The 17,088-nt window shown below is 54.1% G+C and overlaps 1 protein-coding gene across 2 annotated transcripts; it reads left to right on the top strand.

Moving 5' to 3' along the window:
* Nucleotides 1-561: 561 nt before the first annotated feature.
* On the top strand, nt 562-6,036 carry LOC149333785 (uncharacterized). 2 transcript variants are annotated; one of them, XM_089558774.1, is made up of 2 exons: nt 562-1,963; nt 5,780-6,036. In XM_089558774.1, the coding sequence occupies exons 1-2, from the start codon at nt 803-805 to the stop codon at nt 6,017-6,019; spliced, it is 1,401 nt and encodes a 466-aa protein (XP_089414900.1). In that variant the 5' UTR covers nt 562-802; the 3' UTR covers nt 6,020-6,036. The 2 variants fall into 2 exon arrangements, with proteins under 2 accessions (XP_089414900.1, XP_089414901.1); XM_089558775.1 differs by lacking the exon at nt 5,780-6,036 and adding an exon at nt 2,058-2,251.
* The last annotated feature ends 11,052 nt before the right edge of the window (nt 6,037-17,088 follow it).

Raw genomic sequence — 17,088 nt, 5'->3', positions numbered from 1 at the left:
CCGCCTCTACCCACTTTAGACAGTCAAAGTGCACCCTGAATTTTTCCACACCACTTTGCCTATGTGACACCGGTGACGTCACCACTGTATTACATCACACATCATTGATGACGAAGTAATGACGAATTACTGATTAGTGACTAATTACTGATCAATGACTGACTACTAATTAGCTGCTAATTAATGACGCTTCAGCTTCGCCTTTAGGAGTGGAACGCGACAGCGTGTTGTAGCGCTGCTAGGCAGTCCACGGAACGCCACCACCCGTTCGGCGCGATGATTTGCCCTTTGAACGCAACGCTTTTTGAGGAAAGGAAATGGTCAATTGTTAATTTTTTTTTGGGCGGGGGGGGGGGAAGGAAATGGAGCAGTATCTGTCTCAAATAGCTGGGCGGACACTTGAACCGCGCCGTAAAGGAAGGGAGGAAGGTTGCACATAGAATTGCACATAGAATTGCACATAGAATTGCACATGGAACAAAACAGAATTGCACATAGAAAAATCAGGAAGAAAATACCGCGGCAGGGATTGGCCGCTAGGGGGCCGTGTAGTACAGACGCACCCCACATCGGTTCCGCACAAAGACAGCGGAATTCGCCAATCGCCAGCATCATCAGCCAAAATTTCACCACCCACGGATCTGCGAATGTGAGCGCTGCACGCCATCAATTTTTGGCCCGCCTACGCCATTTTTCGGGCACCCACGGCCCTTTCTTCTCTGTGACCTCTCCCCCTAAGCTAGGCCTCGCTCCGCTGGGAGCTAGGCCTACTCCGACGGACGCTTCCGCCACCAACGCCATCATGGAGGTGCAGGTGCAGGGAGAGGTTCTTAACCCCAACGACTACGACCCAAGGGACTGGACGCACATTCTTAGTGTGCCTGCCCGCTCCAAGGACGTCCTTTCAACAACCCGACGCCAGGAGGGCGCAACCTCTGCTACCGGTACCCCCAAGTCTCCATGCCTTGAAAAGTCAGCGCACCTGCAAGCAACGCGCACAGCTGCGCAGCGTTCGCGGCAGCAGCCACCGCTTCCTGCTGCAGATTACAAGATCGTTTTTAGATCACGAGGCGGGCTGCAGCTGGACCTGCTTCCACCCCGACAACTACGAGAGGCCATCCTCCAAGCGGCGTCCCAGCTTAAGGAGCCAGCGCGTACCCAAATCAGGGTACACCCGGTCAACAACACCTGCACCGTAAGCACGCCCCTAAAGGATGACGCGCTCGCTCTGGTTCGGGTGAACACCATCACACACCAAGGCAAGGAATTCGCCGTAGCACCTTACATAGCCCCGCCGGACGAAGCAGTACGCGGAGTCATCTCCAATGCTTATTGGAATGAGACCCCGTCAGAGCTCCTGCAAGACCTGCTCACCGGCAATCCAGACGCCCTAATCGTGGACGCCCGCCGAATGGGCTCCACGCGTTCCATCTTAATAACTTTCCGGGCTGGACCTGTCCCACGCGCAGTTCTTTATGGAGGAGGCCTCCACAGATGCACACCGTACCGAGGGCATATAGACGCCTGCACGAACTGCCGCGTCCCAGGTCACCGGGCGGATGTGTGCGTCCATCCAAGGTCTCATAAGTGCCCCCGCTGCAGGCAGTCCCACCCAAAGGAAAATGTGCCCTCATGCACCCCCAGCTGCATTCTCTGCGGTGGCCCTCATATGACCGGCACCGGGAACTGCAAGGGACGGGGCCGCAAACTAGCGTCTCCGAAGAACGCTCTCTATCCTCCGGATACATCTCGGCTTTCCCGCTGCGATCAACCAGGCACAGCCAGCAGACGCAGCTCGACGACTTCCCGGTCGCCTTCTACAAGCCGGCAGAATGGCAGCAAGAACGCCACGCGTCTCACCTGGGCAGACCGCGTTTCTGGCAAGGCTACCCGTCATCCCCCACCACCCCAGTCCTCCCAGGCAGATCCGAGAGACCAGGAGCTCAAGGCCTTGCGTGAAGAGGTAAGCCGCCTTTCCTCCCTCCTAAGCACCCCCGCCCCCTTCATGCCCCCTAAACCCGCACCCGCTGTCATTAACTCGACCCCATCATCCACAGACACATCGAGCACCCCTCCCGCAAAGAAACAACGCACCACAGACGCCACACCCCCTCCCGTACCCTCAGAAATAGACGCTAAATTAGCAGCACTCGAAGCCAAATTTGACCACAAACTAAAAGAGCTAGACGCACGCCTCGGCCAGATTCAATCACCTTGCCGCCACCCTCACCGAAAAACTTGAGCAGCGCATGGACGCTATGCTTACCAAGATCATGGAACTCTTGGAACATAATCTTAACCATCGCTTCACCCAACTTCAAACCCCCTCCACTCCCCCCATCCTTCCTCCGCAAGCACAAACCACCTATCCTGAGCCACACATACCAATTGATACCCGTCTTACTTCCATCCTCAATCCCCCTACCATCCAATATGGCGGGGGGGAACACTAATTATCTACCCATTTTAACTTGGAACTGCCGCGGCTTCCGGGCAAAGCGCGCGCCTCTGCAACTTCTCCTTCCCACCATCACACCCACGCCCCACATACTACTTCTACAGGAGACTGCACACCGGGCAACCCTCCCCTCCTACACATCTACACATTCAGATACCACTAACACACCCAGGGCGTCCACACTTGTCCACCGCAGCCTCACCTACAAAATTCATCACATCACGTCTGAGACGCCCTGCGTGATCACTGAACTTATACATCACACACATTCACTTCCTTCCATATTTATAGCAAACATATACCACCCCCCGTCCCAGCCGATGGCCTCGCTAGAATCACTTCTGCCAGACCTACATCATCTAGCAGGGAAACATCCCCTACTCATCGGCGGGGACTTCAACAGTCAGCATACTGACTGGGGATACACAACCACGACACATCGAGGTCGCAGGCTCTGGCTGCTCCTGCAGAACCTCCAACTCACTGTGCACAACACGTTTCAGACGCCTACGAGGATCGGCAACAGTGTCAGCATGGACACCAGTCCGGACCTGACGCTGAGCCGCTGTATCCGGGGCGTTACCTGGAACAGAACACAACATACACTGGGCAGTGATCATTACATTATACAAATCACTGTCCTGTACAAAGCACCCCGTCACGCAAATACAACACACAAACTCATTAACTGGGATGCCTTTCGCGCTGTACGCACCGCCCTCCCAGACACTCCCATCGCAGACATCGACGAATGGGTGCAGTCACTCAAGCATGACGTTCACCACAACACGCGAGACATTGAAACTACAACCGAAACACCTACCCTTGACACACACCTAGCCCACCTCTGGGAGGCTTATCACAGCATCCTAGAACGCTGGAAAGGCAACAAACACAACAGAACGCTTAAGAAGCGGCTGGCCGCGCTGCAGACACAAATCCAACAGCACTCTGAGGAGCTCTGCCGATCCAACTGGGGACAGATATGTGACGGCATCGCCGGAAACCTGTCCAGCAAACGCGCATGGCAACTCCTCCGACACCTCATTGACCCCACGCGCACCAAATCAGCAACACAGCACCACGTGACACGCCTCACACATGAACACATTGACGACCCCGACACCCTTCTAGACACACTTCAAACAATGTACACATCTCCAGGCGGCCCCATACCTCTACCGCACTACACAGGACAAGCAAATCCAACACTCGACACCGACATCACGGAGACGGAAGTCAGAGCGGCCCTCCTGACTCTCCGCGCCAACTCCGCACCTGGTGCAGACCAAATCACAAACTCCATGCTCCGTAATCTGGATGACCAATCGATCACCCACATTACGAAATACTTCAACCAGTGCTGGAGGGAGGGTAACCTCCCGCAGTCCTGGCGCCACGCGAAGGTAATATTCATACCTAAACCCAACAAACCACTTATACTTCAAAACCTTCGCCCTATTTCGCTAACGTCGTGCCTTGGGAACCTCCTAGAGCATGTTGTGTTAGCGAGACTCACAAGTCACATGGCGGACAACAATCTTTACCCGCATAGCGTGGTAGGGTTTCGCCCCCACCTATCCGCACAGGACGCTATGCTGCAACTCTCACACGACATTTTCGACCCGCTTCTTCCGGGTCACACCAAGGCAGTCATAGCTTTGGATCTCTCCAAAGCTTTTGATCGCATTGAACATCAGGCGATCATGACTGCTCTATCCGCCTTGAATGTGGGTGTGCGCACGTATGCCTACATTCAAGCATTCCTCACTGACCGCACAGCTGAGATACACTTCGGCCCTCTGTCTTCCCCCTCCTACACTCTTCAGAGTATCGGCACCCCTCAAGGGTCCGTCCTTTCCCCCTTTCTCTTTAACATTACCCTCATCCCCCTCGCCCGAAAATTGGCCACTATTCCCCACCTGAAGCACACTCTTTATGCCGACGATATCACCCTGTGGACCACTCACGGCAGTGACGGAGACATAGAGAACACCTTACAGGAAGCAGCCACCCTCACCCAAAATTACGCACGGACCATCGGACTGTCTTGCTCCCTAGAGAAGTCCGAACTCTTCCTCATCCGGCCTAAGAACCACCGCTGCCCCCGCTCCCCCATTGCCATTGAACTGAATGGTGACCCGGTACCTGAGGTTGGAACCCTCCGTGTATTGGGCCTGCACATCCAGAACGATGGCAAAAACACCACCACCCTCAAGAAACTCAAGCCGGTTGTAGGCGCGATATCGCACCTCATCCGCAGGGTTTGGGGACGTCATGGAGGCATGAAGGAGCGCGACCTATGTCGCCTCATTCATGCCTTTGTCCTCAGCCGTGTGCTGTACACTACCCCATACTTACACCTATCCAAACATGACATAAACGCTTTGGATGCTTTGATTCGCAAGGCATTCAAGGTAGCACTTCACCTTCCCCTCAACACACCCACAGACAGATTACTGGGCCTGGGCCTCCACAATACGATCGGGGAACTGGTGGAGGCGCACCGACAGGCCCAATACATCAGGCTCACACAAACCTCCACAGGTCGGTATATCCTGGACACCCTCGGAATCAAAATACCGGCCAACGACCCAACCTTCCTCGCCATCCCACGATCCCTTCACCGAGAGCTCCTCATCAGGCCGCTCCCGAGGAATATGCACCCGTCCCACAATGAGCAGCGCCGCAGAGCCCGTGCGAAGGCACTTCATCGAGCGTACGGCCCCCAGCCGGACGCCGTGTGGGTGGACGCTGCCTGCACGGGTGATGAAGCGACAGCAGCTGTGGTGGACTCCTCTTTATCCGCCCTCCTCACACTACCTCTCCCTCCAGACACGTCCCCAGAGGCTGCGGAGGAAGCCGCCATTGCCCTTGCTATAACCCGCACGGAAGCCTGGTACATTTTAAGCGATTCTAAAACTGCGATTCTAAATTTTGCTCGAGGCCGAGTCCATGTCCCTGCTTTTGGCATACTGGACTCGCCCGATGCCCCCCCGCCCCGCCAAGTGGAGCTGATATGGGTGCCCGCGCACTCCGGGAATCCCGGAAACGAGGCCGCCAACCTTTTAGCCCGAGGTTCTTTAAACCGGGCTCAGGTGGCCTCTGATCGGGGATTCACGAAGGAGCGCATGCACTCATTCAGTGAGCTGACCCAGGCGCACAGAGCCTTACGCCAGCTCTACCCCCCGCCCCACCCCTCCCTAGATAACAAACACGCAACACTCTGGCGCAGACTACAGACACACACACTCCCTTCGCCCCTTACCCTAGCCCATTATCATCCCTCCTTCCCCACTCCGGTATGCACTCTATGCCCAGAACCCGTCGCCTCTTCCCTCCACATCATTTCCCTCTGCCCGGCGGACCCTCCCCGCGGGACCTAGAGAACCTCAAGACCTGGGAGGACTGGGAGACCCTGCTGCGCTCGGAGGACCCGGCCGTGCAGACCATCGCCACCGGCCGTGCTGCCAGTGTTATGGACCTTCGGAACATAAACACTTGAGTGCAGTGGGGTCGTGCGGGGACCCTGGGGCGTGCCCCGAATTCCTCTGTAAATAAAGTTTTCTCTCTCTCTCTCTCTACCGCGGCAAGGTCATAAACAACAATTATTTCAAGCGCTCTTCAAACAAATGCAATGATCTCTGCCTAACAGAGGAAGTCCAGAGAAAGCTGGCATGAACACCTTGACATTATTTTCCTCAGAAGCATTAATATCCAGTATTCTTGTATATGACTGCCGTACACAAAATAAGCGTACTTTGATAGACAGCAACGTAGAATTACGTTAGCGCGGCTGTCACAAATACACCCAGACAAGTTCGGGGAAAACTTCCTTGAAGCAGAAGCTGACGTTTTGTGGGGTTTAGCGTCCCAAAGCGACTAAGGCTATGAGGGACGCCGTAGTGAATGGCTCCGTAAATTTCAACCACCTGGGGTTCTTTAACGTGCACTGACGCCGCACAGTACACGAGCCTCTACAATTTCGCCTCAATCAATATTCCACCCATAATGAGTAAGCTGAACAAAATATCAGCAAGTGCAAATTTCGACCACCAGGGGTTCCTTAACGTGCACTAAAAGCGAAGAAGGAAAGCAAAATTGAGCGGAGGATAATGTTCAACAAAGTATCACCAAGCGCGTAGTGACTATTTCTTCCTAAAGCAGGCGCACCTGCATTAGGAAATTGAGGTTTATATCAGTAAAAATGCGCATTAGATTTAGCAAATAAAGCCCGAATAGGAAAGCAAGTCTTCTTTCCTCTGACTACACAAATCTGTAAACCTTGATTTCCGAGCAATGCTCGCACACGGCAGGCTTTCTAAATACGCTCTCCTAACAAAGACTGTCTTGCATCTCCAGGCCGCCGAATTTGTCATCCCCGATCGCTTTCGAACACAAGTATTCCAAGATTCAAGATACATTTAATAACTCCCCTTCCTGTCAACTATGTTGCCAACATGCCACTCTATCCCACATACTCTGGGCTTGCCCTCGGGACTCCCCCCTCGAGGCTTGCAGCTCTCGAATCCAGAACAGTGGGAGGCCGCATTGCTCAGTTCCGACTCGGACACACAGATCCGGGTTGTGACAAGAGCCCTAGAAGTCGCCGAACGCCACGGGCTCATGGCCAGTTAATGGGGCTGTAACCCCACACCGTCAGATACATTTGTCGACGAAAATAAAGTTTATCCTCCTCCTCTCCTCCAAGATTTTCAACCCTCCTTCGCAGCTGCTCACTGACTGGGATAAATTGCGCTCATACTTGGCAGCTAATTCTACCGAACCCCGTACTGTCACCGACTGGACAGATCGTCTCGTGGAGGATATCCAGACGAACAGGAAACGCATTAAAAATACCCCTACGGCACCGCAGGTTGATCCACATATGGCTCATCTATGGGAGGCCCGACAGGGACTTTTCAAGTGCTGGCGGCACCAGCGACAAAATCGTAAATTGAGACTCCGCATAGCCGCTGTCACTCGCGAGGCAGAAGAATACGCGAACACGCTAGCCCGCGCAAACTGGGCAACCTTTTGTAATGACCTCAAGGGTACATCAAGCACTCTACGCACGTATGCGCTCTCTTGGATCCAACAACAACTAAATCTCAGACACAAGTAAACACACAACGTCCAATACAGCTAGAGCTCCAAAAGGCCACTGACGTAATTGGCCAACTACGTGACACTTATATACCCAAATCTCTTCAGTCAGCAGATCCACCCAATCTACCTCCTCCTAACCCAGACCTTGATGCCGACATCACCTTAAATGAAGTCCGCCGAGCATTCTTTAATATTCGCCGCTCTACGGCGCCGGGGCCGGATGGCATAACGTACAAGGCACTACTCAATCTGGACGAAGCCTCCCTCCAGGAACTCACGGAGCTCTTTAATAACCACTGGCAATATGGGACGCTCCCAACATCCTGGACCCATGCCAGCATGCGATTTATAACCAAACCGGGCAAACCCCTCACTCTTCACAATTTGCGCCCTATCTCCTTAATGAGCTGTGTCGGCAAGCTCTTCGAGCACGTCATTCTCAATCACCTGCAACCGTTCCTAGAAACAACAGGCTTTCTCTCCAACGTTCAATTTGGCTTCCGGCCAAACATCTCGGCGCAAGACGTACTTCTCGCACTTAAAGAGACCCTCTTTTGCACTAAGCGCCGTACAGCTGCTACGCGAGCCATACTGGGCCGGGATATTCATAAGGCTTTTGGACACAATAAGCCATGACCATATCCTCACAACATTAGCCACCACGGGATTCGGCACCCGCATATGGCAATATATTCGGGCCTTCCTTCAGGGACGCACGGCAGAACTCCACCTTGGGGATATTGCATCGCAGCCTTCCCCCTGCCTAACCGGGGTACCCCGCAAGGGGTGGTTCTATCACCTTTACTTTTCATCATTGCCCCAGCGCCACCGGAAAAGGCCCTTGCTGCAATCCCAGGGCTCCACACAGCCATATACGCAGATGATACAACCCTCTGGACAACGGGAGCATCCCTTGGAACAGCCCAGGATATCCTGCAATCTGCCATAGACATCACCACCACTCATATAGCAAACAAAGGCCTCCATTGCTCTACAAATAAATCGGAACTCCTGCAGCTTAGACCCCTTGCCAGTGAACCCCCGATTGAACTGCACATGTACGGGAATCGAGTGCCCATTGTGCCTCAGGTGAAGATTCTCGGTCTTCTCATTAACAACACACTCGATGCAACCGCAGCCTGCAGCTCTTGCAAAGACAGACCAAACAGGTCGCTGCACTTATCAGGCGGGTGGCAGCACGCAATCATGGGCTGTCTGAACGCGAGACCACCAATCTGACAAATGCACTAATCATAAGCCGCATTCCATACCACCTTCCATACCACATACTCACTCAGCGGCAGAGACAACAGGCAGACATTCTAATACGCACGGCTGTCACCTCCACGCTACGTCTTCCACGGCCCGGTTAGCGCGAAACGTCTCCTGGCCACTGGTACCCACAATAGTGATCGAATTAATAGAAGCTCAACGCACACGGAAGCCGGACAATGGCTACGGCGACAGGTACGTCTTAATACACCAATTCCCACCCCAACAAGTCCTCCACCTTGCATGATTTATCAGCGCACTCAGGATCACATATATCAGAAGCCCCTACCACGCAGTATGAGTGCTAGTCTCCATCAGGGCAGGTGGTGGGGGTGAAAAACATTTATTCAGAAGGGACAGGAGGTGATTGGATCAGCCCGTAAGGGACCGATCCTTACAAACACTAGGCGGAGGTCCCTAGTTTGGGACCCGAGTGGTGGCAGCCGCCGCCCGGGCGCGCCCGACTAAGGCTTGTTGGGCCTGTAAATCGTGGCAGCCGAGCAGGGTCGCCTCCCAGTCCTCCCGGGTTGGGTTGGGGATGGGGGGAGTGGCCGGGTTGGAGGGGCAGGCCCACACCATATGATAGGCGTCCGAAGACACCGCACTACAGTGCGGGCAGTTCCGCTAAAGGAGGGGTCGAAGTGTTTTAGGCTGCCGGGCACAGCAATGTATTGGTGAAGAGGGGGAGAAGGAGCCGCTCATCCGCATTCTTTAGGCCTTTACATGGGCTAGGGTAAAGGCGATGGCTATCTTGATAGTAGGTTGTGATATCTTTTAACGTATAGAACGGATTAAAATCGGGTTCCTGATCAGGTGGTGAGGAGAAAACGCCCGGTGAGAGAGCGCGCGGGCGGCTGCGTCTGCTGCCTTGTTTCCTGCCAACCCCTGATGAGCAGGGGCCCGTATAAAGTAACGGTGTGCGGGGCCCGTATTCCGTATGCAACTTCGGTATATTCGATAGGCTAGGAAGTGAGTGCAGCCTTGTTCGACGTTCCGACAGGCGCCTCGCGAGTCGGTGATTATGTATTTTGAATTGGAATTTGAGGCCGCGAGAGCAATCGCGACCTCTTCTGCTTGTGTTGCACTGCGGGCTCTGAAAGTGAGGCCGTTAACTGTGTTACTGTTGTGAACTACCGCGGGCGTGTACCATCCCCCGTGGTGAGGGCCGGAGGCGTCGACGTAGTATACACCTGTTTTGGTGCCATAATGTCGGGCTAGCGCTTCCGCTCGTGCCAGGCGCCGACCATTATGGTCTTCATGTGACATGTTTGCTGCAAGAGGCCGCACGTGAACGGCACGTCTCCACAGTTCTGGGATGTGAATCCTGTCTTCCATTGAAGGGGTGTGTTGGATATGGAGTCAAGAGAGAAGGTGGCAACCCAACTCCGTTAGCGACAAGCGCGTGTACTAGGTTGTAAGGTGCGCCTCCCGGAGCTCCCGGAAAGTATTCACCACCCCAAGGGACATAAGCCGGCTGTTTCAAGTAGTGATGGGGAGGTTAAGGGCACGTTTAACAATTTTGCGAAGGATGACCTCAAGGGCGTCCTCTTCTTGTTTCCGTAGGTGGAGATAAGGAGTCGAATAGAGAATTCGACTAGTTACGAAGGCGCGTTTGCCAGCCGCAAGGCATCCTTATTTCGTAACCCTCTGCGTTTGTTGCAAAACCGGCGGACCATGCGGCCCACCTGTTTTCCCACCTTACGGAGTTTGGCCAATCTAGTGTCTGGCTGCCTGTGTTTGTGGATGTAGAGTCCGAGTACCCGTATCTCATCACTTTTGGCGTATGGGACCACTCTCAAGAGAAAGAGATATTTTAGTTGTGGACTTCTTTGAGGGGCGGAGGTGCACAAATTCAGATTTTTGAGGGGTACATATAAGACCGCAGCGGCGGGCGTAGCGGTCTACTATCGTCGCCGCTGTTTGCAGGCTGGTTTCAATGTCCGCTGCGCAACCCTGCGTGGCCCACAGAGTGATGTCATCGGCGTACAGGGCGTGCTGCACGCGGGCGCCACCACTCAGCTGAGCCGGCAGGTGCATCATAGCCTGATTGAAGAGCAGGGAGGAAAGTAATGCGGCTTGGGGGGTTCCCCGCGTGCCGAGTAGGTAATGACCATGCTCTCTATTTTGAATTCGAATGTAGGATTGACGATCCATTAAAAATTGGCTTATGTATCAGAATGTGTTGAGGGCACAGTCGGTGTGGCTTAGGTTAGTGAGTATGATCTCATGTGTTACATTTTCAAATGCCCATTTAAGATCCAAGGCGAGTACTACCCGGTCATTCGAGGGGGTCAAGGACTTCCCGATTGAGTTGCAGGAGGACATCCTGTGCGGATCTGTGTGGGCGGAATCCGAACATGGTGCTCGCACAGACATGTTTGTGTTCAAGATATGTAGATAACCGATCCCGCACCATCGTCTTCATTAATTTGCCCACACAGTAGGTGAGAGAGATGGGGCGGAGGTTATCTGTGTCAATTGATTTGCCAGCTTTAGGAATAAAAGTGACCAAAGCCGTTTTCCATTCGATTGGCAGGGGGGTGTCCCCGCGCCAAATCGCATTGACGTGTTCCAGGAGGGACTGGTATGCCAAGTCGGGCAGGTTCGTCAAAAGCTTGACGGTGGTCTTATCCCGTCCTGGCGCAGTGCCCCGTTTCATTTTCGCGAGAGCCGCTAGCAGGTCATGGAGCTGGAAAGGTTGATCCAGCTCCGTGTTCTCTCTGCCTGCATAAGAGTACGCAGAACCACGGGGGTCTTGAGCTTTACACAGATACTGGTCCCGAAGTTTCTGTGCCAGTCCAGTCGTGTTGCCAGGAAAAGCGTGCATGGCTCGCTGCAAATGTTTTTGTCTTTCGGTTTGTTTTTTGGTTGGGTCGATTAGGGCTCGAAAGAGACGCCACGTGTTTCGGCTGGACATTTGTCGCGCGGCCGTGTTGCATCTATCTACCCAGTTGGAGTCGGCGAGTTGGGCCGCATACTCTGCCGCTGTCTGGGTAAGCTCGGCAATTCGAGCTTTAAGATTTCTATTGTGTTTCTGGCGTCGCCAACGGCGGACAAGGCTGCGACGGGCTTCCTAGAGGTGTAGATGGTGGTTATCCTCATCTGTGACCGCCTCTGAGAGCTGGATGTTTTTTTCATGCGAGGAAAGGTGAGTCAGCAGCTGTTGGGACTATGCTGGGTAGCCTTGCGCGGATATGAGTGTATTATCAAGTGAGTTAAAATTTTGCCTGAATTTCCACGAGCGAGCTATTACACCGAAACGTACAGCAACCGCTCCGATATCCTTTATGTCGACGGGGCACAAAATTCTCAAGCAGGATATTTCACGGCAGTCACAGCCTATGAAGACGGCACAGTGGGGGCCGCCGCCACTATCTAAACTAATTCGCCTGCAGAGGCGGAAGGTGGTGGTGGTGAAAAGCATTGATTACAGGTTACTACACATAGAGATGTAGTTTGGGTGGTAGCCCCTAGTGCGCCAGCCCCCTCACAATACTAGGTGGGGTCCCGATTCCGGGACCCCATTTGACTGTACCGCCGCTCGGGGAGCCGGACCATGACCTGTTGGGCCGGAAGGTCGTGGCAGCCGAGCAGGGCCGCCTCCCAGTCCTCTCGGGTTGGGTTGGGGTGGGGGGTGAGGGAAGTATTTTTCTGGCATGCCCACACCAAATGGTAGGTGTCAGCCACCTCCGTACAGAATGGGCAGAGGCCAGAAAAGGAGGGGTCGAAGTGTTTCATGACTGCCGGGCGCAGCAATGTATTCGTAAAAAGTCTTATCAGAAGGCGCTCACCTGCTTTTCCCAGGCCCTTGAGGGGAGTCGGTTACTTGCGGTGAGAGTCTTGATAGTGATTGACTATATCTTTAAATTTTAAAAGGGGTTCGTTGTCCAGATCCGAATCGGTAAGGTCATCGCCAGGGGCCCGGGAAGTGAGTGCGCGGGCGGCTGCGTCTGCAGCCTCGTTACCTGGTAGGCCTTGGTGGCTCGGAGTCCAGACTAAGTAGCGGAGCGTAGGATCTCGGTCCCGTGCCCCGTTCCGAAGTATTCGATAAGCTGTGAGGGAGACCCAACCCAGCTCGTAATTTCGACAAGCTCCTTGCGAGTCTGAGCGGATATATTGCGCCTGAGGGTGAGAGGCCGCCAGAGCGATGGCTACCTCCTCAGCGTGAGTTGGGCTGGGAGCTTTGAAAGTGAGCCCGTCAACCTGTATTTGTTGGTGTATGACCGCGGCCATGTACCACCCCCCTCCCCCCCTAGAGCGGTGCGGGCCGGCCACGTCCGTATAAAATTCACCGTATTTGTTGCCATAATGGCGGTGGAGGGCATCCGCCCGCGCCTGCCGCCGGCCATTATGGTCTTCTTTGGACATTTTCGTAGGAAGGGGTCGAACGTGGATGGCGCATCTCCAGATTTCGGGCACTCGTACCCTTTCCTCTGTGTGATGGTTGTGTTGAATATGTAGTCGGTCCAAAAGGCGACGACCGGACACGGTCTGGGCAAGACGCGTGTATTGGTTGGTGAGGTGCGCTTCTTGCAGCTCCCGATAGGTGTTCACCACTGCCAGCGCGAGGAGCCTCGCGTTCGAGGTGGAGATCGGAAGGTCGAGCGCCCTTTTGATGATCTCACGGAGGGTAACCTCCAAGACATCTTCGTCCTGCTTGCGTAAGTGAAGGTAGGGGGTTGAATAGAGTATTCGACTCGTAACGAAAGCATGTGCGAGTCGCAACGCATGTGTGCATCGTAGACCTCCGCGTTTGTTGGAGACCCGACGGACCATGCGGCCCACCTGGTCTCCAGCCTTACGCAGCTTGGCCAGTGTTGTGTCTGCGCGACGTGTTCTACTAATAAAGAGTCCGGGAACTCTGATCTCCGATGCCTCACGGATGGGGCCGCTGGCGAGAGAGAGGGAAATAGGGATAGCACACTTCGGCGATGGCCGAATATGCACGAATTCTGATTTCTGTGGGGAGCACTGGCGGCCGCAGTACGCCGCATAGTTGTCTACTATGTCAACGGCTGCTTGCAGGCATTCCTCCATGTGACCCACGTTACCTTGGGTGGCCCAAATAGTGATGTCGTCGGCATACAGCGCATGCTGGATGCCTTCGACATCGGCCAGTTTAGAGGGTAGGTGAAGCATTGCTAAGTTAAAGAGCAGAGGGGACAGTACAGCGCCTTGTGGTGTACCCCTGCTGCCCATACTGTACGGGCCGTGCTCTTCGTCCTGGATGCGGACGAAGGCCTGCCGATCCGTGACAAAGTGTTTAATACAATTGAAGGTGTTAGTGCCGCAGTCAGTCTCGCTCAGGTGGGCGAGAATGACGCTGTGCTTAACATTGTCAAATGCCCCTTTAAGGTCCAAGACCAGAACTATCTTATCGTTATGGGGGCACTCGACAGGAGTAAGCACTTCATGTTTTAGTTGGAGGAGTATGTCTTGAGATGACCTATGCGGCCTAAAACCGAACATGGTATCCGCGAACGTGTTGCGATTTTCTAAGTATCCTGAGAGTCGATCTCTAACCAGTCTCCATGAGTTTGCCCACACAAGATGTTAAGGAAATGGGTCGGAGGTTGTCTGTATTGATTGGTTTGCCGGCCTTCGGGATGAAGGTGACTAGCGCAGTTTTCCACTCTATGGGTAGAGGATGGTACCCTTCTCAGACGGAATTTATGTATTCTAAGGGTGCTTCATACGCCGGATCCGGTAGGTTGGCCATAAGTTTGAGCGTTACCTTGTCTCGACTCGGAGCCGTGCCTCGTTTCATTTTGGCAAGAGCCGCCCGTAGGTCATGGAGTTGAAATCGCCGATCGAGATCAGGATTTTCTCTGCCTGCATAGAGATGCTCCGACCCCCGGGGGTCTTGTGTCTGGCACAGATATCGATCCCGCAATGTCTGTGCCAGCTGGTCCGTATTGCCCTTAAAGTTGTGAATAGCTCTTTGAAGGTGTTTTTGGGTTTCGGTGCGTGTTTGGGTGGGATCGATTAGACTACGGAAAAGTGTCCATGTGTTGCGACTAGACATTTGCCTAGCGGCCAGATTGCAGTGATCCACCCAGTTGGAGTCGGCAAGCTGGGTAGCGTAGTCCGCCGCCTGCTCGGTGATATCGAGAATTCGAAGTTTCAGCTTCCGATTGTGTTTCTGGCGACGCCATCTCTTTGTGAGACTGCGACGCGCCTCCCAGAGATGAAGGAGATGGTTATCCACATCCGTCACCCTATCTGTAAGCTGAATTTGCCTGTCGTGTTTGCGAATATTTTGTATAAGGGTGTGGGCCCAATAGGAATAGCCGTTTTTTACCAGACTGTTTGGGGGCAAGGACTGCCGGAAAGCCGTCCATTCTGGGAGTCGTGCCTGGTTTAGGGGTCTGTTGAGGGGGCGGGTGTAGCGAATGATGTTGATGAGGCAGTGGTCGCTGCGGAGGGTGTCCTCGGTGTTGATCCATTCTGCGTGTTGAATGTTCCGAGTGAGGGTAAGATCAGGGCACGTGTCCCGATTGACGGAGTTACCCACTCTGGTTGGGACTGCAGGGTCGGTTTGGAGGGTGATGCCCAGCGTGGAGATAAGCTCCGTCAGCTTTCTGCCACGCGTTTCCTCCTTGCGATAACCCCACATCCGACTGGGGGCGTTTAAATCACCCACAATCAGAAGGGGGTCCCACCCTGCCACCTTCAGTGCCTTACTGAAGATGTCGGAAAAAAATGTGATCTTACGTTTAGGGGGAGAGTAAATATTAAGAATGTGTACGAGGGGGTCAGTCGTTTTCAGGGGGACGACGGAGGCCATTACATACGAGTAGGGCAAATTTAATTCGAGATCGACCTGTTGCGCTGTGCAGCTTTTGTGGACAAGCAGACAGGTGGAGGGGTCACGCTGGTACGTATTATATATCCCGACAGCTTCACTGCCGCCCCAGATTCCTGTAGGGCGACTACCGCAGTTGGGTGATTAAACTTCTCGAGATAGAGGCGAATATGAGCTCGTTTTTTTCGGTCTTTGAGACCTCTGCAATTCCATTCAATAACTGAAAAAGCCTGCTGTTTTGGGGGGCGGCAGGGTCGCTTGTGCCATGATGAATTTCGGGGTGAGCTTGGCCAGCCGCCATCGCAGCCTGTCCGGCGCCCTGAGTCAAAGAAGATTCGATGGGGTCCTCGCTAATTTCGCTGAGGTCAATGTGGCGGTTGAATTTGGATGGACGCTCCTTAGTGTGGCTTGGGCGACGCCACAGGCGGTTGGAATCGTTGATCCAGGTTTTAATGTTACTTGTGACCGCGAGGGTCATCTTCTGGGTGGTTTCGGCAATAGTTTTGTTGATAATTTCGGAAATTAGCTGGCCGAGACTGCTAAGCTGAATATAAATTTCAGCTACGCTGTTTTCTAGAGCGTCCAGACGACTCGCATTGGATTGGGGAACAGACCCTTCGCTCATGGGCTCCGGGTTCTCGGACGCGGGCGCACTTTCGCGTGCCAGTGGCGACGATGTGGATCTTCCCATGCGGAGAATTTTGTTTTCAGCCGCGAGCTGTTTAACTTGCTCCCGTAGCGCTGCCATTTCGCGGCGCATCTCGATGAGTTCGGGAGAGGGATGAGGAGGGGGAGGAGGGGACTGAGAAACGACCCTAGGTCGACCACCACCCTTGCCCTGTGATTTCTTGGACGCCTTTTGCTAGCTAGCGCCTCCGAGATCCGGGAAGTCCTCAGGCTGGAAGGCCGGAGCGCCCTGATCTGACGTTTGTCGGTTTTGCTGCGGCGGCGTCTTCGGCGGCTGCTGTGGCGTCTTCGAGTTGGCTGGCGGGGGCCGGGCGTCGCCGCCTTCTCGCCGCGATCCCGCAGCTGGGCTGAAGGAGCCGCCATCGCACTTGTTCTGGCCCACTCCATCATTGACAAAAACGTAACCGAAATTTGCACAGATTCCCAGGCCGCGTATCGCCACTAGCTAAAGGGCGTGGCGACGCCCGCAACGCCCCGTATTCTTACCACGGCCACCTCTTTCGATCGAACGGTTACTCTGTCGTGGGTCCTTGGGCTTGCCTCGATCCTCGGTAATAAGCGCGTTCATGCGCTGGCCCGAGAACTCTCCTCCCCGACCCCGGATGATCACGCACCCAACTCGGCGCAAGAGGCCCCATCGGTCCTCTGTACATGTCACCAAATCACCACATTTCAGAAACTCAGCCGCATGTCCCTGCCACCACCCTACAGTACCTTGTCGCCCTTATCCAGCGCCACATGGCGACAATTAGACAGG

This window comes from Amblyomma mixtum, chromosome 8 (assembly GCF_055824585.1).
Source record: "Amblyomma mixtum isolate Tamu chromosome 8, ASM5582458v1, whole genome shotgun sequence".
Lineage (NCBI taxonomy): Eukaryota > Metazoa > Arthropoda > Arachnida > Ixodida > Ixodidae > Amblyomma > Amblyomma mixtum.
The sequence above is the reverse complement of the archived record's forward strand: the minus strand, read 5'-3'. Positions and strand labels throughout refer to the sequence as shown.